This window comes from Pseudonaja textilis, chromosome 1 (assembly GCF_049901715.1).
Source record: "Pseudonaja textilis isolate UNSWEBS1 chromosome 1, rPseTex1.2, whole genome shotgun sequence".
Lineage (NCBI taxonomy): Eukaryota > Metazoa > Chordata > Lepidosauria > Squamata > Elapidae > Pseudonaja > Pseudonaja textilis.
Genome location: NC_141990.1, coordinates 176676616 through 176699925, shown reverse-complemented (window position 1 = coordinate 176699925; position 23310 = coordinate 176676616). Strand labels below are relative to the sequence as shown.

The window sequence follows — 23310 nt, the reverse complement described above, 5'->3', positions numbered from 1 at the left end:
GGATATGAAATGAACAGATGTGGTTGGTGGACATGAGTTAAACACTTGGGAACATTGTTTTCCCTGGCCACAATTTATTCTCTCAGTACTGGATCCAACTTACTCTTCTGATATGGATTCAGGATTACTTTTCTATCACGGCATTACTCCCCAAAGAAATAATTCAGGATGGTACAAATTGCTCTTTATTTTTGCTTCTGCAACAGATGTAGCACTGACTTGTCAAATCGAGTGTCAGAACTTTGAACTTGCTAAAATAAGTGCATTTTTTGACCTGAGAAGTATACCCTTTACTTTGAGATATGTGGGCTTCTGGCAAGTGAATTTCCTTATGTACTTTTTCAGATTAACGGGTTTTCCCTTCCCATGCCAGCATCATTGCAAAAAGATTGCAAACAGAACTTAGACCTCGAAACTAATTATAAGAAGTTATATATATGATTTTTACAAAGACAAAACATTGACCTATCAGAACATCAATATTATGCATGGAACTTTCTCCAATTCTGACTCCTTAATTATACTGGACTACAACTTTCTATCTAGCAATGGGCTGCATCAACATGTGGTATTGATGGTGACAGCCATCAAGGATTGAAATTGCCCCCCTGAATAATACGTTCTATACATATGTGGAAGGTACCATCTTCTATATACCCATCCATCATCCACATGTCTCTGTTGAACAACGACCAAAAAGAATACCAACATCATTTTTGAATATGTGTAGATCTCTAGGAGAGCAGTCCCAACCTTTTTTGTATCAGGACCGGTTTTGGGGAAACAATTTTTCTTCAGACTAGCGATGGCTGCATGGGGGGGAATGGTTTCTTATGCTGCCTAGATCCTGTGTAGGCTCAGATAAAGCTTCACTCACTTGCAGGGCCCAGTTCCTAATAGGCTGCCGACTGGTACCAATTTGTGGCCCATGGGTTGGGAAAAAATCATAGGGGTAGGCCAATGCTATTTCTCTCTTTTCACCCACTTGTCAATTATTACTATTGTTTTACTTTTAATACTGATGGTGCTTTTTTTGTATTTTGCAATTCTGTATGTGGCTAATCAATGGCCATAAACAAAGTTTTCCTTTACTTATTATTAGAACTGAAATAGTCTATCCTCAATAATTTAAAGAGGAAGGAAGATAAACACCATATGAATTCGACCTTCAAACATTTGCATTCTCTTCTAATTTTTGCCACACTTGATACAATAAAACTGAGTACATTAACTTATTCTTTGTTTCTTGCTTTTTTTTCTTTATAGTTTCAAGATAGAAAAAAAGGTGATTAACACTTTGTTGCTATAAGATCCTTGAAAATTATAAACTAGCAAACCACCGTGGCAGAAAACAATGGAATCAATTTAGGTTTAACAGTAATGGAACCTTGACATTAGGGCATGAACTACCTAGAATGCTCTTGTACATATATTGGGCGGTCATGGATATTCCTGACAAGATGTGAATATGGGAGTGGCATGTGGAACAATCTGGAACAGAACAAAAAATTCAAATATAAAACTTAAGTGCAATCACTGAATAATGATGGAGGATGGTTAAATTGCAAACTTTCATGAATCAGCTTCCTCAAATTTCCTCAATATTTTTATAGTGTTCTTATACATAAAGAGTTGAGTTTATGGGGGTCTTTTTTAAATTAGCATCTTGAGTGGAGAGTAGTATTCACTCCAAAGGCTTAATATTTCTATGAGAATATCCTTGGCTTTGGGAATGAATGTTTATGGAAGGAAAGACCCATCTAATAAAGTTGTCCACAGGACAGTTTAACATCATCTAATGTGCTTTAAATTGAATATTATAGAAGCAAAACCCCACCAAGGAACAAAATAATAATTAAACCAGTTCTGCAGTACAGATAAAACTCATTAAATGTTAAAAATGAAAGATGATACAGAATCGAAATGGGAGGAAGCTATTTTGAGCCTTGATATGTTTGGGAGGAGGTGTGACAAAATAGAATATAGGAAATAAAAGGTATATTATGGCTCTCCTCTTCCGCTTAGGAATTCAAGCACGGCAATCACATTTTTTTATTAAAATAAAATATATAACAAAGTATTCCGTCTTTTGAATTTCCCAGCCACAAGAGAAGTTCAAAAGAGAGCTGGCTTTTACCAAGGACCATGGTATTAAAACTATGACACTGATTTGGAGAAAATCCTGCTACTTTTAAGGAAAAATGAAGCTATAGATGGAAAGAGATGACAAACGTGAAGAGGAAATGTACTTTCCCCAAAGCCACTGAAGGTAGGACAAGAAGCGATGGATGGAAACTAATCAAGGAGAGAACTACCTAAAACTAAGGAGAAATTTCCTGATGGAACGATCAGTGGAATGACTTGCCTTCAGAAATTGTAGGTGCTCCATCACTAGAGGCTTCTAATAAGTAGAGACTGGACAACCATTTGTCTGAAATGGTATAGGTTTCCTGCTTGAGTAGGGGGTTGGACTAGAAGACCTCAAAGGTCCCTTCCAATACTGTTATTCAGCAAAAGATAGCAGAAATAGTAGTAACGCTTCACTAGTATGGCATAAAAAGCAACGAGGGGTAGTCTTCAACTTATAACCACAATTGAGCCCAACATTTATGTTGCTAAGTGAGAAATTTGTTAATTTGCCCCATTTTATGATTTTTCTTGCCCCATTTGTTAAGTGAATGACTGTAGCTGTTAAATTAGTAACACAGTTGTTAAGTGAATCTGGTTTCCTTATTGGCTTTTGCTGTCAAGTCACAAAAGGGGACCATGTGACCCTGGGACACTGCAGCCGTCATAAATGTGAGTCAGTTGTCAAGACTGTAAATCACGTGACCATATGAATGGTACAACGTTCATAAGTGAAAAATGATCATTTTTCAGTGCCATTGTAACTTTGAACAGACACTAAGCGAACTATTGTAAGTCGAGGACTACCTGTATAATTTCTGCAGTCCAATGAAGGAAATACCAGGAAAGAAAAATATGCTAGGATTCTCCACCAAATAAATGGGCTACAAAAGAGCAACTGAACTTCTCATCTTGCTTGTCTGCCTTTATGAAAACCAAGTTCCACACGACATCTTACAGAAACCATCATATGAGCTAATAATAGTAGGCTTGCACAGCTTTGGAGCTTAGAATTTTCCAGCAAGTTCAGGACTATTTTTGAAGTTGCTACCTGCATTATCTACTCATTCCTATACACTTCTGTCGCTCTCTTGGCTTCTGTTCATTTCGAGCCAGATAATGCTCACCAGATAAAACTCCCCCTTCATGTTGTTAGGAAAAGAACACCGAGAGAGAGAGAGAGAGAGAGAGAGAGAGAGAGAGAGAGAGAGAGAGAGAGAGAGAGAGAGAGAGAGAGAGAGAGAGTATCTTTTGACCTAGAACAAGATAGGTATGCCAAGCAAAATGTTGCAGTTACTTTATTCTGTTCCCTGGGAGAAACTAATCGCAAATTGCAGCAAGTTATAATGTTGCACTTGCCTGTTAGATAGTGCTGTTCCCTTGCCAAAAATGGTTTCTAGGAAGAAAGGTCACTGCCTCAGCTATCTCAGGGTGAGCATCTTGAATTTATTGCATTTTATGCTTGGTTAAGCAATTGGGCCTTTTCAGATGAAGCTGGTGAAAATGCCAGGTCAGAATTTCCAATATTTGTGATACACTGTAAAAGATTTGGAACTTCTTTCATGAAATGCCATTTTTTCCCAAGTAAAGAAATATCACCTATTGTTCTGGGGAGTTGCTTTTCCCATAATTTGCTTGTTTCTTAAGCAACTTGCTGGGAAACAGGAATGTTTAGTTCTACTTTCGGAAGCAAGGGTTAATAAAGAAACAGAGGAACCAAAACACATTCATTCTGGCAGCCCTGGCACTGTTTTTGTTTGTCTTTTAATATTTATATTCATGAATTCAGAGCTATAACACCTTTCTTGAAGAATCCCTGTTCTTCCCCCAGTCATATTCCTAGTGGATTGTAAAGAATTTTGAGAAAATTATTCTAGAAAGCTTACTCAATTACTACAGCTAAACCTGTGCTCCTTGCTTGCCATCCCAAGTGAGTTGAGAGTATGTCTAGTATGCCCATGCATGAAGAATGCCTCTTGACATCATTGAAAAACTAAGAGAAGTCTTCTAGAAAAGATGAATAACAATTCTGCTGAGCGGAATAGGGTTTTAGATCCAGGACATCTGAAAGGAACCATGCTGGGCAATTTTTCTGAATAGAAACTCCAGATCTTTCTGGAATGGGTTGAACAGTCTGACATTTTTACTATTTTTATTGGGGATTTATTGCAAAGCTGCAATTTCAGGAAAATGCATGTGTGCTCAAAGGGAGATGACAAGGGGATACAGCCTACTACCTCAGTAATGCCTTGAAGCAGTGGTGGTAATCAGCCAGTTTGCACCAGTTCAAGCGAACCGGTAGCAAGGATTTGGTGTGGGTCGCTGAACAGGTAGTAACTTCTAGCTGGCCACGCCCCTGACCAAGTCGCCTGGTTGTTGCTCACTCGCCCCGCCCATCTGATGCTTGCTCACCCCACCCCGTCTAATGCTCGCCCGCCCAGTCACTCCTTAAGGTATTTCTTTTTCCCCCCCTCCCAACAATCAGCTGTTCCTAAGATCAGCTATGCCAGGATTCCCCTCGCTTACTTACTGCTTTGCCCAGGAGGCTTCCTTGAGGCTCAAGAAGGCAAAAAAATGCCCTCCATTTTGCCTTCCTGGGCCCCAGGGAGGCGCCAAAATGAAACGTGGGGGGGTGCTGTGTGCCCCATGCTCCATTTTCTGCCTTCCTGAACCCCAGGGAAGCCTTCTGGGAGCAAAAATGCGGCCCTCAGGAGGCTTCCCTGAGGCTCAGAATGCCCCAAAATGGAGCGCAGGTGAGTGCTGCGTGTCCCTCCTATCCTCCATTTTCTGCCTTCCTGAGCTCCAGGGAAGCCTTCTGGGAACAAAAACGCCCCCGCTCAGGAGGCTTCTCTGAGGTCCAGAAGGCCCCAAAAATGGGGAGGGGGGGAGAGTGCTACTGCAAAAAGCAAACAAACAAAAAAAAAAATGAACCCAGTTACATGGCCACGCCCCCTAGCCACACCCGCAGAACTGGTAGTAAAAAATTTTGAATCCCACCACTGCCTTGAAGCCAGACACATGTATTTTCCTGGGACTTTGTAGTACTTTTCTGGGGTGTCACAGGCAGGTACAACGATCATATTGATCCTGGATCCAAACCACCTTTCCCACTTGGGATCCAAATACTATGGATCAGTGGTGGGATTCAATTTTTTTTACTACCGACTCTGTTGGGGGCGGGTTGGGGGGCATGGCGGGGGAAAGATACTGTAAAATCTCCAGTCAGAGGTGGGATTCGCTGATTCTCTGAACTACTCATTTGTAAGTCTATGAGCTCTGAGCTTAGTTATTTCACTTGGCAGTCATTTAGAACAGCTGTTAAGGGAAATGTCTTCCACAAAATTTTCAACCCCATTTTAAAACATACTGTGGCTGTGAATTATGTTTGTTAACTATGCAACTCAAAAATCAGTGCTAAAAGCATATTTTTAATTTTCCTGTCAGCTCTTCAGCCATGAACACCTGATCTTCTTGTGAAACGGAACCTCGGGCACTCATTTGTTTTATGTTTAGAGAAAGGAAAGCATGGGGTTTTCTCTTTCACTTTATTTTCTTACTTAAATTATGGAATGGCAAAATGATTGCCTTTTTTTTCTGTTTGAGACAACCTGTTTCACTTTGGGACAGATTTGGGGAAACAAGCAATTAGCAGGATTTTTTCCTGCTTTTACATGCCTTATTCAAGCATCTGTACAATTTGGCATTTCTTCCATGTTCTCTCATCTGCCCTGCAATTTGGGAAAATAAGAAATATTGGTTCTTTTTTTCAAATTCTCCTGACAATGGCATTAGTATAAAAGTGAGAAAGTAGGAACGGGAAAAGAATCAAAGATCTTCCTGATTCCTTAAGGATTATTCCAATTATTACATCCATCTTAGAAAGTGGACTCTGATTTATCTTCCTCCTACATTTTGCCATTAAGTTTTGCCTGAGGTGGTTTTGAATTTTAGAAAATTCAAAATGGCTGTCACTCTTAAAATGTCTCCCTTCTCTGCTTTTCACTGGAATCTGCCATTAAAATAAGCAAGCAACTGAATACATTCTAATTCCAATGTGAATCATATATTGATTGTGATCCTGGAAAACAATTCTTGGTCAAACCAGACAACTACTATCAGAATTAGCTGAACAAACTACAGAATGTGAATTTCAGTTCTTGTATACAACACCTTATATGAAATAAGGGTTTTTTAAAAAATGATTTAAGATACTGTAGTGAAATTCTTTGTGTGCTCTAATTTTAAGATACTATGATACTGTTATGACTATTTTTATCTTTTAATATTATTTAGCAGAAAGCTGGATTCAGCAAACCATTATACAAGCCAGGTAAAATTTAGTATCAAGCATTCTGACAAAATATTGGAATAGCACAATGTATTTTATACCTCTGAATCCCTGGAAAAGTAATTCTTTTGTATGGATGTAAAACCAACTATGGTTTCTTACATAAACTGTTATGATTGTCATCAGTATTAGGCTAACTCCATTTAAACCATAGCATAGCAGACATCTGATATCAACAGGCTAATAGTACCATGTTTCTCACAAAATAAGGCTGGGCCTTGTTTTTTTTTTGAGCCCCCCCAAAACGGCTAGGACATCTTTTCGGGGGTGAATTAATTTCTCCCTCCCCCGCGCACCAGCGCCATCTCCAACAACAGCGTCTGAGTTGCTCCTGCTTTCCCCCCATCCCCGTAACAACAGGAAAAAAAAAACATTTTGAGGTACCTGGGAGCACCGCCTGCTGCGTTTTGGTTTAATCCCGAGTGGCTGGATGGGCGTGAGAAGAGCCGAGCGAGTGTCTCTGCTGCTGTTACGCTTGGTGCTCCAGCCTCGGGCTCTGCAAGTTTGCGAAAGTCCCGGTGCGCAGCCTGTTCCTGCATTCCAAGCGCCCAGGCTGAGCTGCAGCTATCTCTCTCTCGCCAGCGCAGTCTCCAACAACAGCAGCAGTAGCGGTGGGAACTGTGGAAGTTATGGAGGCGGCTCCCCCACCCAAGAAGCGGCTGAAACACTTCCATGGTTCATGCCACTGTTGCCACTATTATTGGAGATGGCGCTGGCGAGAGGGACAGCTGCAGCTCGGCCTGGGCGCTTGGAATGCAGGAACGGGCTGCGCACCAGGACTTTTGCAAACTTGCAGAGATCGAGGCCGGAGCACCAAGCGTAGCAGCAGCAGAGACGCTCGCTCGGCTCTTCTCACGCCCATCCAGCCACTCGGGATTAAACCAAAACGCAGCAGGCGGTGCTCCCAGGTACCTCAAAATGTTTTTTTTTTCCTGTTGTTACGGGGATGGGGGGAAAGCAGGAGCAACTCAGATACTGTTGTTGGAGACGGTGCTGGTGAGAGAGGCGCCAGCACCGGTGGGGACCATGGAAGCTACGGAGGCCAGAGAAGCGGCTGAAATGCTGCCGGACATCCACGCCGACGTTGCCCACCTGCTAACCCAGGTAAGGGAGCCCTCTGTGCTCCACCATGGTGTTAGGAGCGGCTGATGATGAGGCGTAGCTGCCTGCTGGGCACTCCTAATGGAAAGTTCCCCTTCGCCTTCCCCCCCAATTTTGCATGTTTTAAACGAGGCCTAAATTTGGGGGGAGGGGCTTAATTTCATTTTATGCCTAGAAAACATGCTGGGTCTTCCTATTGGGGGGACCGTATTGTTGGAGAAACACAGTAGATGATAGACTTGAGGTTCATTCATCTCCATGATATGAGTCTTCTCCTGGAGTTTCATGCAATTCCCACAGAATCACCTACATGAGATAATCAAGGATAAGCATCCTCTAAAAACCCTTCCTATTTATATAAAATGGCCCTGGAGAGAGAGAGAGGGAGGGAGGGAGGGAGGGAGGGAGGGAGAGAGAGAGAGAGAGAGAGAGAGAGAGAGAGAGAGAGAGAGAGAGAGAGAGAGAGAGAGAATGATATGATGGCTGTTCTGCTTAAATTGTAGGTATTTTACTGGAGAACATTCTGCCCCTAATCAAAAGGCAAGTTCCTTGGGAGGAAATTCTGCAAAGACAAACAAACAAACTGATTTCAAATGATGATTTAAAAACAAAACCCAACAATCTTTAGATAAAAAAAGAATATCAATTGCCTATTTATTCTGAGACTGAAAACAAAGGTTATTCCAATTAGCTGAGTAAAATATTAGTAACCACTTAGGACACATTTACATAAATAATATATAAAGATAGATAATAATATATAAAGATAGAGGGGTGATTCACAGTGAAGGCTTTTTTAAATGTTCCAAATTATGAGCTGTGATTAAATCAGAAGGAAGCTGAAAAGTGATGAAAATATATTTTCTACTTCCAGATTTAATACGGCATGCTTCCATTTTCTAATTCAGTAGTGGAAGTACATTTGAATTAGTACTGATTTGAGAAGGCGGAAAAAAAGATTTTAATGGTCCTAATGGTTCCTGTTCATAATGAATCTTTGCTCAGAAAGCATTTGTGAGTTCTTCATTCTTACTACCTCTTAGAGGAAAAAAGCCAATGTGTCAAAAAGTTCTGCAGCGCTATAATATGTGCAAATTGGTGCACTGTGAGAAGAATTAATGGTCTTGTATGCTATGTTATCAATTTCTTTCAGAATCCATTATAATTTTCTGCATCTTTACCTTCCTAACTCACTTTGTCTTGATTTTTGAGCATGCAGGTATTTTGTCAAACCTTGTTTCATTCTAATTCCAAGCACCAAATACAGTGAAACAATTGAATTTCTACTATTTTCTTCTCTTCTTATGTGTTTCATTCCAAGATCAAACATTTAAAAACTGCCGTGTTTGTAATACTACTTATTATGGTTAGACTCCCCCATCTCTAATGTATTTGGAAATTTCTGTTCCCCTGTTTATCCTATTAAAATTCTACTCTTTCAAACACCCAACACTACTTGCCCATTGTGGGTCGCCTCCTAAATTTGTATCATATATAATGGGCAGAATAATGTTTCTTCTGCAACCCGAATGAAAAAAAAAAATCATGCCACTTACATGATCCCTCAAAGCAGGAAGGAATGATGCCGAAGCTTAAAAAGGCTTTGCAAACAGTCGATTCTTGGCTGCTTGCATTTCTAACAACTCCCGCAGCAGCCAGACGAAAGAAAGAGAGGATAAGCGGAAACAAACCAGAAAATCAAAACAAAATAAAAGTGAAAGGCCTTTGAGGTTTTATCTATTTAAAACAGACATTATCTCCTAAAGGTGCCTCAACAGCACAAATGCCTTTTAGATATAATGAGCTTCACACCCCAATAGGGGACTCAAGTATTTACTGTTTTGTATCCTGTCCTATTGTAAGGGTGCAGGGAGGGCTATGGGATTCAGTGAAATTCAATAAAACCCTACAATGGGACTTCGTGCCCTCATTTCATCATTCTGAAATCCGTATTCTCTCTTTCTGTTTTAGACAATGGCCTTGGTGTCCAATTATACACAGGGCACTTTTCTGTTTGATGGCAATTCAAGTCAAGAACCATAAGAAGGCAAACCAGGGACTATCATGGAACACCTGGGTGGTAGATGGAACAGATCACCATGATGACATGTACTGTAATGATGACTGAATGATTTTGAAACATGAGTATGTGTACACCCATCCACATGTATTATCTGTGCAAGCAAATTTCTTTTTTTAGGTGTGTTTTTAGGGTGGTGGTAATTGAGATCTAGGTGTTTAAGATAATTGACCAATGCATGAAGAATGAAGAATCTTTTTCATGGTATAAAGTTTCACAGTATAACAAGAGTTTTTGCCTTGTTTATACATTCCATGTACTGTATAAAAATATGTAGACACAACTAATCCCACCACTAGACATGGTAAGCCATCCTATTCAGTCAGTAGAGAGGGAAGGAAAGCAAGGGCAAGAGCAGCTCTGATTTCACTAAGAGCCTCCACTGACACCCCGCAGTAAAATTTTGCATATGGACTCAGGAACAGCACTTGCTGTTTCAAAACTATGTTGATCATTTTATCACTCATTCTGTGCCTTATGAAGGGATGTTTCTCCGTATAAGTAAATGGGGAAAGGTAACTGAACCTTGCATGTAGCCAGGAAAAGGCAGATTAGAATTATCTTAATCTCCAGATGCATGTATCAGAACGGTGAAAAATAACAAGCTTTAATTCACTCCTTCGTATATCTCATAATCTCAACGTTTCACCGACCACCAGCAGTAAATTCTAACCATATGAACTAACTAGAAGAGTGGCTCCTTAGAAGCACGAAATGTATGCATATTTATTTCCACATCCATTTGTTGCTACACAAGGGCCTTGGAGGAACACACAGTCTCACATTTAATGAGTTTTTTTTAAAAAAAATCAAGAGCTAAATTGAAACCGCACACTAAGCAGACACAGGTTCTTTGTCCTCGCAAACAGAGTTTAGAACTGTTTAGAGGGAAGAAAACGTGTCAGTTATTTCTCAGATATTTGAAAAGGATTCTGAAATGAAACTGCAACCTACTAGATGTGTTTGCTTTTAGCATTTCTTCTCCACCTCCCCTTAGTTTTTTTCTTTACACGCATCAGGCATTGGTCTAAATAACTTAATAGCCTTTTCAAACTAGATTTATGTAACGGAGTAACAGAGATCATTGCAGGAATTTTGATCTGGGGAAGACCTTTAGACAAAGGGAACAGGAAGGGGAAGGAGAAGGGCCTGGAACATTATAGCAATGTTTATCATTTTTTCTGGGGTGTGGCAGGACTGTTCCTTGGACAGACTAAGAAGAGAAAACTGTAAACTCTGGGAACCAAATAGATCAGTCACTCCCATAATTTTCACATGTATCGTGAGATGTCCAAAAAAGGCTTATCTACTGTATGCTAACACACTCAAGTATGTGCTCAAATGCCACAACAATTCTGATATGGGAAAGCTGTGCTCATGCAGGAGCATAGCTAAAGCTTCAAAAAGGTGCTCAGCCACTTGAGTCCCTACTTGGCTATGTGGGTCTGTCCTGACCCCAATCTCACAAAATGCCCTGAGGCAGTTGCAAAGCAGGGATATCCCTTCATCCAGAAGAGACTTAGAAGAAAGGGAGCAGCAGCAGCAGCATCTTCTCTCTTGCAATTCCCTCCACCATCCAGAAAGGTTTCAAACTAAAAGTCACGGGAAGCCCAAAAGTGACTGCAATAGCTGGGGTGTGGTTCTCTATTCCTCATCATATAAGGCTTATCCCAAATGCTGAACTTTCATACAGTCTCAGCACGCATTATGCAACTAAGCCAAAGGCACTCTCTGAATTAGCCAAATGATGAGAATTTACTCTGCCCCTCTTATTCCAGATATTCAGACCTACGGTACATCCAACTTCTCAGCAACATACAGGAAAACCAAGGAGCTTAGGTTAGGCTACAAGTACAGGTATTCAGCTGGTTCAAACTGGTTCGACCGAACTGGTTATTAAATTTTACACACGCACACACACAAAAACACACCAAAATAGATCCTGGGCACTGAGCTGCAATGGAGAAATGGGTAACAGAGTGGCCAGCACAATGGAAGGAGAAGGCCATTTTCCCTCATTCTTCTCCCTGCTCCTCCTCCTTCCCTCATGCCGGCCATTGCCCGTTTCTCCATTGCAGCTCAGCGCAGCACCCAGGATCCCCTTTGATAGGGTGTGTGTTTGTAATTTAACAACCGGTTCACCTAGGGTCAATTTGGCTATCGCGGGAGGCTCGTCCTGCGTGTGTGGCAGAGCTGGAGGACAGGGATGGGCCACGCCTCCCACGACAGCCAACCTGACCCTGGGAGAACTGGTTGTTAAATTATTTGAATCTCACCCGAAAGCAAAATCACGTAACAGCAGATAATAGAATAACAGACTTGGAAAGGACTTGGAGCCTTCTAATCCAATTCCCTGCTGAAGCAAGAGATCATATACCATTCCAGACATTCCACTTATCAGAAATTTTGATTCAAATAATTTTCCTTATAGATCCCTATTTTCTGGATTTAAAACAAAACAAAAAATAGGAAATTGTGAACATTCTGGCTGGTTCTTCTTATCCTTTAAAAAAGTTTATATAGAATAGCTGATAACTTATAGCTAATAAGCCCAGAAAAAAATGAAAAATAAATTTTTTAAAAAGATCATTCTCTTTCTTTGGGTTTAGATGAGAAAACAGAGTGAGGAGAACAATAAAAAGTAAGGCAGGGGCTCTTCCTTCTAGGGTGAATGGACAAGAGATTAGCATGTCAGCACACCAAACATCTTCCACGAGACCCACTTGATATATTTAAAGAATTGTCATCTAATGGAACTCATGTTCTTAAACGTGAAAACAAATATAAGCTATGCACACATCATATCTGCATAAAACATTCCAAGTTCCCTCCCCTTTTCAGAGCTAAGCGGAATGTCTCGTAAACTCGATTCAAATTTAGATACTGCATAATGCAGACTAAAAAAGGGGATGGTATGCAAACTGCTGATCCTATTTAAAAAAAACCCAACAAGTTGGGTTTTATAAGCAGATCTTTTAGCACAGCTGAGTTTCTCAAAAGACTTCTAAAAAAGTAGAGTGCCTGGGCATAAGTCCATTCATTTACTTTACAGCAGAAATGAGAAAACCTTTTTTTTTCTGAGCTGCTGGTTGGGCTGCTCTTTTTCTCTTTCTTTTTCCCCTCTGCTTCTTGAACACCAGATCCATGTTTCCAGGGATAGATCGAAGTTATCAAAGTTCTAAATTTAATGCCTATGTACTGTAGGGCTTTTGTAATTAGATTGAAAGACACATGATTCTGCAGGGCATGCTTATTTCGGTATAGTTACCAGAGTGGGGCTGTGAAAATCCAAACAGTCAGTAGATGGCAGCAAAGACAAAAGTTTTTCGTCTAACTCTAGTCCTACTCTAGGGTTGCAGATCATGAACTGTATTCTACAAAGCATCTTTGTAAACTGAGGTCCAGTAGTCTCCAGTGGGTCAAGGTCAGCCTGCTAGATCCTTCCAGCTTTGGTTGCCAATTATCAAGATATTGCCATGGCAACAGTTCTGTCTGCTGCTTCCTTTTTCTAAGAGTCTCAGGTGTTTCCATGAGCACTGGTATTTACACAAAAGAGTACATACAGGAAGGAATTTTGTTTTGATTGTAATTTTCTAAATTTATTTTAAAGCGGTAACTCAGTTGTGAGATGACATGGTGTGGTCAGTAGTAATAAATCATAATTACTTATTAAATTAACTAATAATAAAGACCATTGAGGTAGTTAGTTAAATTTATTAACTAACATGAATTTTTATGCCTCTGCTTTTATTATGTTTATATTGTTTTTAATATGTGGTTAGCTACTAAGACTTGATGGCATATAATAGATCAAATTGCCCAGAGCCACATTTACGAGACAGACCACCATATAAATTGATCTAATAAACAAATTTAAAAATATAAAATAACCATGGTTTATAAATAATATAAACTATCATGAACTATTTTATAATAATAAAATTAATTAAAGACTTCATTTTTAAATCCCCATCCCCTTTTCAAACTGCTTTTAAATACTTTCAGAAACTGAGGTGGCCCTTTAGCCACACCCAAAAAGTGCAGTAAACCTGCACAACTACTGGAGATCAAAAGCACTGTGCCTCTGACTTGGAATGTGTGTTCGGGAAACAGATTGCAAATGTTTTAAAGTGAAACCAGATGGACAATGCTTTACATGAAAGTTGCTTGCCTGCCACCCACTTGCATAACATGCCAAGACATTTAGGCCACACAAGTGTTTGTATCTGAAAGAGTAAAGGTGCTATGGGCCAAACCTGAATGCACCTGTAGCACCTTTCTCAATGCCTTTAAGTTCCTTAAGGATTGTGTTGCAGCGGAAGGTAGCTATGTGATGGCAGGAAAGAGCTTTTTCAAAAATCTCTCAACCTCTCATCTTCTAGAGCAGGGGTCCGCAAACTTGGCAACTTTAAAACTTGTGGACTTCAATTCCCAGAATTCTCCAGCCTGCCACAAGTCTTAAAGTTGCCAAGTTTGGGGACCCCTGTTCTAGAGTTACGTAGTACATGCTTCTGGAAAGCCTTTAAGAGAAAAATGCATAATCTTTTTTAAACTAAAGCAAGATATTCCCCATGCACTAAATCCTACTCCAGAATTAAATGAACTTAAAACAGCTCAAAGAAATCTCCCAGCATACTCTCTCTTTTCTGCCCACTGGGTCCGATAAAACAAAATGCTGTTCATCTGATGAAGTTGTACGCTGCATGTTCAATAAAGAAACTTGGCATAGGCACTTTCTCTAAAAGCTTTGCATCCTAGAAGAAAATATCATATGAGGAAATAGATTCTGACACGGCTCTGAGCTAGAAAATGTATATCCATGTGATTAGATTCTAACACAAACTGTGTTGAGTGGCTATTGTGTGAGTAGTGATATAGAAACTGAACAACATCCACTGGGTAGAGGAAGAAGCGTTTTCAGCACAAACATGTCTTTCAATGTTCATGCTGTTGGTACAATTGGACTGATCAGGAGTTGCATGTGGAGTTTTATTTTATGGAAGCTTGGTAAAATTCTGATATATGATGGAGGTGAAATGATTGTTTATTCATTTGCTTGCTGACTAATCACCAGCTAATCACCAGCTAATCAATCAGCTAATCAATCAGCTAATCAGTAGCTCGTGACTAATCACCAGCTACGTAGTTTTTTTTTCTGGTAATATCACACAACTTACTAGAGCATACAAAACATTTGCTAGACCAATACTTGAGTACAGCTCATCAGTCTGGAATCCACATTACGTATCTGATATTAATACAGTTGAGAAAGTCCAGAAATATTTCACAAGAAGAATTCTCCACTCCTCTACTTGTTGCAGAATACCTTATGCTACTAGACTCGAAATTCTAGACCTAGAAAACCTAGAACTACGCCGCCTTCGGTCCGATCTAAGTATAGTATATAAAATCATACATTGCAATGTCTTACCTGTCAATGAATACTTCAGCTTCAACCATAGCAACACAAGAGCAAACAATAGATACAAACTCAAGGTTAACCGCACCAAACTTGATTGCAGGAAATACGACTTCAGCAACAGAGTGGTCAATGTCTGGAATACTCTACCTGACCCTGTGGTTTCTTCCCCAAACCCCAAAAACTTTAATCTTAGACTGTCTACTATTGACCTCACCCCTTTCCTAAGAGGTCTGTAGGGGGCGTGCGTAAGAGTACCAATGTGCCTACCGTCCCTGTCCTATTGTTTCTTTTTACTTTTCTTATATGTATCCATTTCATGTATTCATAACTATGTTTATACTTATACTTGTTATCTTATAATCGCTTGACAAAATAAATAAATAAAATAAGTAGATGGTGAGAATGTTTTTCAGAAAAAAAGTGAATCCAGTAGACTTATTAAATAATTGTGGACAATGAAGTTATTTTTCCCATTCCCTAATGTGGCCAAGAAATCACACAAAAGGGCAACCAAATCAGTTAGGGGGCTGAAGCACTTCTCGTAGATGGTCCTTGGTTAATGGCCACTCAGTGGCTGTCAGAACTTATAGTGGTGCTGAAGGATGTTATGTGTGACCATTCCTTGAAGTTCTGGTTGTTGCAGTGCCCCAAGGTCATGTAATCCCTATTTGAGACCTTCCCTCCCAGCTTCCCACAAGCAAAGTCAATGGGGAAGCCAGCAGGAAGTTGGAATTTGTGGTCATATGAGGTGCTGGCTTAACAATATGCTGTGGTTTACCTAATGATGGTAACTTGGGACTGCTGGAAGTGCTATCGTTAAGCAGCATGGTCATGGGTCATTGTGCTTTACAGAACTTCTAGTCCCAATTGTCATTGTTCAGGATTCCTGTCAGGATTCCTATAAAACGGGCATAGAAATGTTTTATGAGTTGACATTACCTATTTAAGGACACATTGCAATGAACAGGGTTATTTACCTTTTGGTGGGGAGAATAAGGGAGGTCAGACAGATCTGCATAAAATTAATACCTGGCATGGAAAAGGTATCCATGAACACCTTTCTTCCTCTTTGGCAGCTTTAGTACTAGTATGGAATCTTTTATTTCAAGAACAGCTTTCTCAATTCCGATTGCTGGCAAACATGAGTAGGACGGTATTCTTGCATTAAGGACCTGCTTCTGGGAATCCTATCCATATCTAATAAACTTTTTGTCAGAACAGAACATTGTCTGATTATCCTTTAGTTTGATGGTTCTCAAAGTGTGATTTGGGGCCCTTGGGGGTCCCTGAGACCTTTTTAGTGGGGTCTGAAAAGTTAAATAAGTATTTTAAAATGTATTATTTGTAATTTCTAACATACAAAATATCAATAGGTATAATCCACATCAACCACAGCTCTTTGAAGTCCTCAATATTTTTAAGAATGTAAAGATGTCCTGAGGCAAAATATTTGAAAACCACTGCTTTAGTTTGATCTGGGAATGCTTCTTACCATCTTACAAATTAATGGATATTGTAAAGACCCATGGAGAAAATAAATAATTATACTAATTTTAAAACACTATATAAATATAACAACAGACATTACAGGTGACTTCAAAACTACTACTGGAGATTAGCAATGTAGTAGACTCTTTTTAAAATCAAATTTGTCTCTTGGTGATTCCAGGGATATGTCCATGAAGTGTTCTTGGCAACAGTAAGGAAGTTTTTCATTATCTCCATGGCTGATTTTCTATCCAAGTACTATGTTGATCCTGCTTGCTTATGTGCCATCAAGTCAGTATACACTCTCAGTGACCATGTATATTTTCTCCATGTATTATCATCTTGCTTAGCTCTTTTTTCAAATCAGCCAGAGTTGAATAGGCTACGTGATGTATACAGTGAGAAAAATGTGCACAGAAAAGTTAACACATTCCATTAGATTGCAGCAGATAAACATGGGAAATAAAATAATTCTATCTATGCTGTGATAGACAAACTCACTCAAGTCTTGTCTCCATGACTAGGCTAATTCTATCCAGCTAGTTATTAAAATGATTATTATTTAACTTTATAAGCTAATCCCTATGTTTGGTTTTTTTTCTCCCTTCTTTCCTTCTCTTTGGCTTTTTAGAGTGGGATGAAAATACTTTGAATGAACAACTAAAGCACAGATACCAACATAAGAAATGGGAACTCAAGACTTTGTTTATTGATTCTGTAAAATGGGCATCTGGCATATTCCACTGTACTGTAGTTTCTTCAGCAATAGTTTGATAGTTTCAGATGCTGGAGGGGATCAACACATAGACAGTAATAGATTATTTTGGTGACTAATGAAACAAGTGGCCCAAAATGGAGACATTAAGGGACTGCTATCATCTCTTTTGAATCCTATACCCGATGTCCTTCAGATGCATTGAAAATACAACTCCCCATGTTCTTGGTCAATGAAGAACTGCAAGCTAGAAATTTTGGGAGCTGTAGTTTTAACATCAAGTTGTCAGAGAATGCCAAATTAAATAAAATACTGTGGAATCATTTGTGCTGTCTAAGCTTGGTTGTTTTCTTGCAAACATTTCATTATCCAACTAGGTAACGTCTTTAGTACCGATTGGATAAAGTTCTGTTTAAATAACCTTATGACAAAAAGACACCCGCAAACATATTCTCTGAAGGACTACTAATCTTGACTATTTCAAAGATAATACCTATAAACTGTGTAGCCTTTCAAATTTATAATTCACTGGAGTATACATAGAACAGATAATGGTGTACGTTATGCTTTGGGACAAAATTGCTCTTCATCCATGAAAATGACCTTTGTGGTTTATTCTGCTTCTTAAATGTGTAATGCTGGATGTGATTCTAAAAAGAATCAACCAATCACCAAACCATATGCAGTTTTCTTTGGAAGTAAACCCACTGACTTCAGATCAATACATTCCAAGTATACTCTGGATTGTAGTTTCCCTCTGGTATTTCTCACTGCTAAGAGAATGTCAAGCATCCTAAGCATGCCCCTCCAACACTCTTGAGAGCGAGACACCCATTGCAATCTCTCTGGCAACCTGTTTGGATGTTGGTGCTGGGTAATCAGAAAAGAAAGTGTGAGTCACCAGCTCCTTCTTGGGTTGAAATGAGAATTGGTGCCCGATGAATGAGCTGAAAGAAAGCTGCTTATCATTTAAGTACCATATAACTAGATTTGGAAATTATCACACAAAAGAACAGCTGTAAAATGGCTTGTCTTCTCATTTTAATGACTTTAATTAATTAATTGCTTTGTTTCAAGTGGTTGGCTACTTTCCAAACAATTAAAAAAAGTTTCTTGCCTTGAAAACCCATAATCAACCATTTGGATTGATTTACAATTTCCAGCATGACTTCTGATAGAAAGAGTGAAACATATTGAACTTTCTAACCTATTCTAAAATTGAGCTGGCATATAGGTGCTTATTAGGTCAGTTCTCACTTCAAAAGGTATTGAGAAGAATTGCTATGGACCAGGGATGGGATCTGACTGGTATAACTACCGGTTCTGTTGCTCTGTGTCACACGCGCATGCGCGAATCACGCGAGTGCAATTTACGACCTGCCTGGACAGCTGAGCAGCGCTGCATGAGGGTGCGCAGCAGTTGGAAAAGCCCTTTTTCCCTGCTTTTTCAACTGCAGCTGTGCTGCGCAAAACAGCTGCGGTTGAAAAAGCAGGAAACAAAGGACAGGTAAGAGCCCAGGCGGGTGGGTGGACCAAACAGCAGCAGACACAGAACCGGTTCTGTGTCTGCTGCTCTTCAGAGCTACTGGTTCTCTAGAGCCAGACAGAATCGGTAGAATCCCACCCCTGCTCTGGATCCTGTAATTGCTCTCTTCATCAAACAAGCTCAACTTTTTCAGGCTTTCATGTGTCTCTGAAAAAACCAAGTTGTGAGTACTTGAAGGACTCAAAAGCAGCTGCATTTTTTCAGGCTCCTGCAGAACCTGTAAAAATATGGGGCCTCTTGAATAAACAACAGTGGTACTGTGCTCTGCTCATTCTTCTGTGAAGTACTCATCTGAATCATTTCGAAAGCATGCACCACCCTACAATTCATGTTCTGAAAAATCTCCACAGTGTTAGAGCACCAACAACCTCTGGAGCCAAGTGGAGGTGAGGGACACTGGGATGACATTGGCCTTCTTCCAGATGTTCTGACTGAGATCTCACCTGGCCAATCCCACCCCTGCAGCTGTTCTTCATACCACATTTGCTTGTTGTCTCCTGACTACATTTTGTCTAACTTGCTTTATTAGACATGCCACATGCTGGGAGAGAGAGAGAGAGCCCTTGCCAGGAAAAGAGGCGTCTCTCATAGAGTTTGACTCCAGTATATACAGTAGGTGAAAAAGCATTGCTTTGCTTATGCAACACAAATCACCAAATGAACTGAAACAAGTAGTGAGCAAGCATCAGGCAGATTGCTTGATGACTGGCAACAGAAGAACATGGGTGTTATAAAGACTAACCACAGCCCCTGTCTGCTGCCTTCAAGTGCCATCCTATTACTTCATTGGGACTGAAGCATGCAATTGTTACATCAGTTGGCTTCTCTATATGGAATGGAAGAGAGAGATAGATGTAAATGTAGAGATGTTACACATATCTCAATATCATTCTTCCCATAAGATTTTAATGTAAACACAATGTAGGTGTTCCTTAATTATGAGACAATCAGTTTTGCCTTTTAAAAAAAATTAAGGATGATCTTGTCCAGGGATGAGTAATATAATACCTGTAACCTTCCTCCCTTACTTACATTGTTTTCGCCAACCTATGCAACTCCAATCAATACATTAATCCAATATTGAGGGATGCTGAGCATTGTAACTCAGGTATACCTGAAAGCCCACCAATCATTCAATCCTGATTGGTTTACTGGATAGCCCTAAATAGTAGCAATTTTCTTTGGCCTATGAAGCTGTGTTTCCGATGGCTAAAAAAAGGAATAAGGCCCACTCTGCTCAGTAGATATTTTTAACAAGTGAACAATCAAACAACCCTTAAAAAATTCATCATGGTCAGGATCACAACATAAGAAGAAAGGTGGCATAAGGAGAAGGAAAACTTTCAGGAGGGTACACCTGTAGTGCCTTTATTTACTGTTCAACATATTTTACTTCAGATATATATGATGGAGACTTTGGGTTTCATCAACAGACATAGAATTTGTAGAAGGAAGGATAATGCATAGAAATACTATTGCAAACCATTTTTTAAAATAACAATTTAGAACAGAAAGAGTTAGAATCATTTGCTCAGGACAACGAAGACATCAAATATTTCTGTCTGAAGAACAACTTTGTGTCTGCTTTAAGCCCTAGATATACAGATTAATGTCAACAGTAAAACAAGGAGGCATGAAGTTTAAAATTCTACTCATGAGTTAAGGAAGGAAATCTTTAAAAATGAGGAAGAAAACATTGCCAATCTTTTAAAGTGGGCCTTATTTTCCATGTAAAAAGTGCAACCTAGCAAAACCTTGGATTTGATTGCTGATCTTATTTCAATGGGGCAGATACTTTAGGAAGTAAATCTATCTTTGTGTTACTGATATGATGAAAAGCAATACAGATTGCATTGTCACGCAGGAAAAATAAAAAGTGATTTTTATTTTACTTTGACTAGAAAACAAATGCAGGGGCAGTGATTCATTTACTTATGCAATTGAGGGGATGCTAGTCAAAAATCAATCCCCAGCAAAGTAACTTGGGACTAAATGCCACTGAGTCCAGACAGACATACTTTGGCTTCAATACACCAGGCAGTTGTTGTTGCCTGTGGTCAATGTTGCTGGATGTGGAAAAAGGAATCATTTCGGAAGGAGAATCCAGCCAAGTATTTGCCAACAGCTAGGCTGGGTGGGGCTGTAGCCCCAGCAGTAACTAATAATTTTTTCCAGAGCCTATAAATGCAGCTCTTTACTTGATGGAATTTAGAAGCCCAGATTTATGTTGATTCATTTTTTTTCCAGTTTAGGGATAATAAATTTCAGCAAGTCTTAAAATTGCACCAATTTATTAGATATTTTGCACATGCTCCGTGTGTAAAGTTGTGGGCAAGAGGAAAATAATACTCAAAACATACTAAAAATGAAAATTATTAATACGTGAAGAGGGGAAAGTGTGAGAGCTATGGGGATTGCAACGCAGGTAATTCTCAACTTCACATTTGTTTAGTGACGTTCAAAGTCACAAATATCACTGAAAAAGTGGCTTTTTTTTCACACTGCAGCATCCCCACAATCACTTGATAAGAATTCAGACACTTGGCGACTCATATTTATGACGGTTGTAGTGTCCCACAGTCATATAAATCACCTTTTGCAAAGAAAAGTCAATGGGAAAGCCAGATTCATTTAACAACCATGTTACTAACTTAAAAACTGTAGTCATTCACTTAACTGTGGTAAGAAAGATCATAAATTGTGGCAAAATTCACTTAACCAATGTTTCACTGTAAATGTTGGGCTCAATTACGCTGGTAAGTCGAGGACTACATGTACTTAAGCTTATAGTCCACTTTTCCTTCAAGGAAGAAGAGGGTATCCGACTGCCCCCACCTTGCGCCACGTTTAATTCCCAACAACTCCACTTTTGCAAAAGCTCAACGGGAAGGAGAATTTCTTCGGGCCCGTCCCAAAACCCACCACTCCCCAAACCTTCAACCTCTCCCTCGCTTCTTGCGCATACTGACCTGAAAGATGAGCACCTTGAAGTGGTTGCGGCGCAAGAGCTGCGCGTGGTTGTGCTCCAAGCGCTTCACCTGGGCGCACTGGCGGTCCATGCGATCGCGCACCTCGCGCGTGTTGGCGCTGACCTTGCGCGACTTCTCCAACAGCTTGGCCACGGTGTTGCTGGTGGACGTGTGGTTCTTGCACAGCTTGCTCAGGTCGCTCTGGATGCCCTTAACCGAGCCCTCCAGATCGATCTGCCGCTGCTCCATCTTCTGCTGCTTCTCCTGCACCGAATCCAGCATGTTCACCAGCTTGTCCAGGAGAGTCAGCACCGTGATGGCGTTCACTTGCGAGCTGTCCCGAATCGCCTCGCCCGGCGCCGGCGGCAGCAAGCTGGGGCTGCGGCTGCCCGAGGGCACCGGGCTGGGATTGCTGGCATCCAGAGGCCCATCGGAGTTTGGGGAAACATACGCGCTGCTCTTCTCCGCTTGCACACCGTCCTCCTCCATCGCGGCGAGGCTAGAGACACTGGGCCGCTGAGATCAGCTCCCTCCTTCGGGTGTCTTCTCGAGGGCAGGAATGCAATCTGCCCCAGCGCCGAGCTCCTCAAAGGCTTCTTTGCAGGAGCCGAAAACTTAAGAAAAGCTCGGCGCAGCCCCGCCCTTTCTGATCCCCAGATTCTGAAACCAGGAAGGGTTCAAGCCCGGAGTTCGTCGCCTGCAGGTTTAAATTTTCCCCCTCCGTCCCTCCCTCGCTCTTTCCTCCTCGCCCTCTTTTCTTTACGGGTGGAATGTCATATTTCACTCATGAGTTCACTGGCAAAGGCGGGGGCAAAAAAGGAAACAAAAAACAAACACCACAGGCCTGGCTCGGCGCCTCACCCCGCCATTGGTTACGGCCAGCCGTTGTAAGCTTTCGGGCGGGCTGCTCTGCTGCGGAGACAGCGCAAGGGATCCCCCTCCCAGTGCTCCCTTCGTGGTTTGTGTGTGTATGTGTAGGTTTTTGGTTTTTTTTTTAAATGACTTTATAGAAAGGATTGTTTTCGTTTGCCCTTTCTCTGGCAGAAAGCAAGGAAATGGCCTAGGGAAAGTCCAACCCGAGAACATATTATTTATGTGAGGTGACGGAAAGGACTTATTTCGAATGGGAACATGAACTCCGGTCCTACTATTCCTGATCTTACCAAAACTGCTCCTTTGCCTAAGGAGTATGGGGAGGCGGTAGGATCATCAATCATCTTCCTGCTCAGGTTGATTACACTTTGAAAGTAAGGGAAGAATACAAGCCAAACGGAAAACAAAAATCTTTGGGGAAATAGCAAGGCCGGCGTTTCAAGTTGGACAAGTGCACCCCACTTGACTAAAAGCAGTAGTTAAGCAAACGATCCCAAACATAAAAGGATTGAGGCCTGCTTTTGCACCTGGCTAATCCAAGCATCCTATTAGAGGTCTCCACCATACTTAATCAGGAGTATTGCCTTTGTTAGAGGCAGGCTTTTCTATGTTTAAATGTGGTAGGGATTCAGCGAAGTTTG

General features: G+C 40.5%; 1 protein-coding gene across 1 annotated transcript in view; it reads right to left on the bottom strand.

Annotated features, from left to right (window-relative positions):
• The window catches only part of CAVIN2 (caveolae associated protein 2), a 28885-nt gene extending 6113 nt beyond the window's left edge, over window positions 1-22772 (bottom strand). Inside the window, exon 1 of the mRNA XM_026696883.2 lies at window positions 21797-22772. Within this exon, the coding sequence (XP_026552668.1) occupies window positions 21797-22285 (489 nt within the window). The 5' untranslated portion in view covers window positions 22286-22772. The remainder of the gene's footprint in view (window positions 1-21796) is intronic.
• Between the last annotated feature and the right edge of the window lie 538 nt (window positions 22773-23310).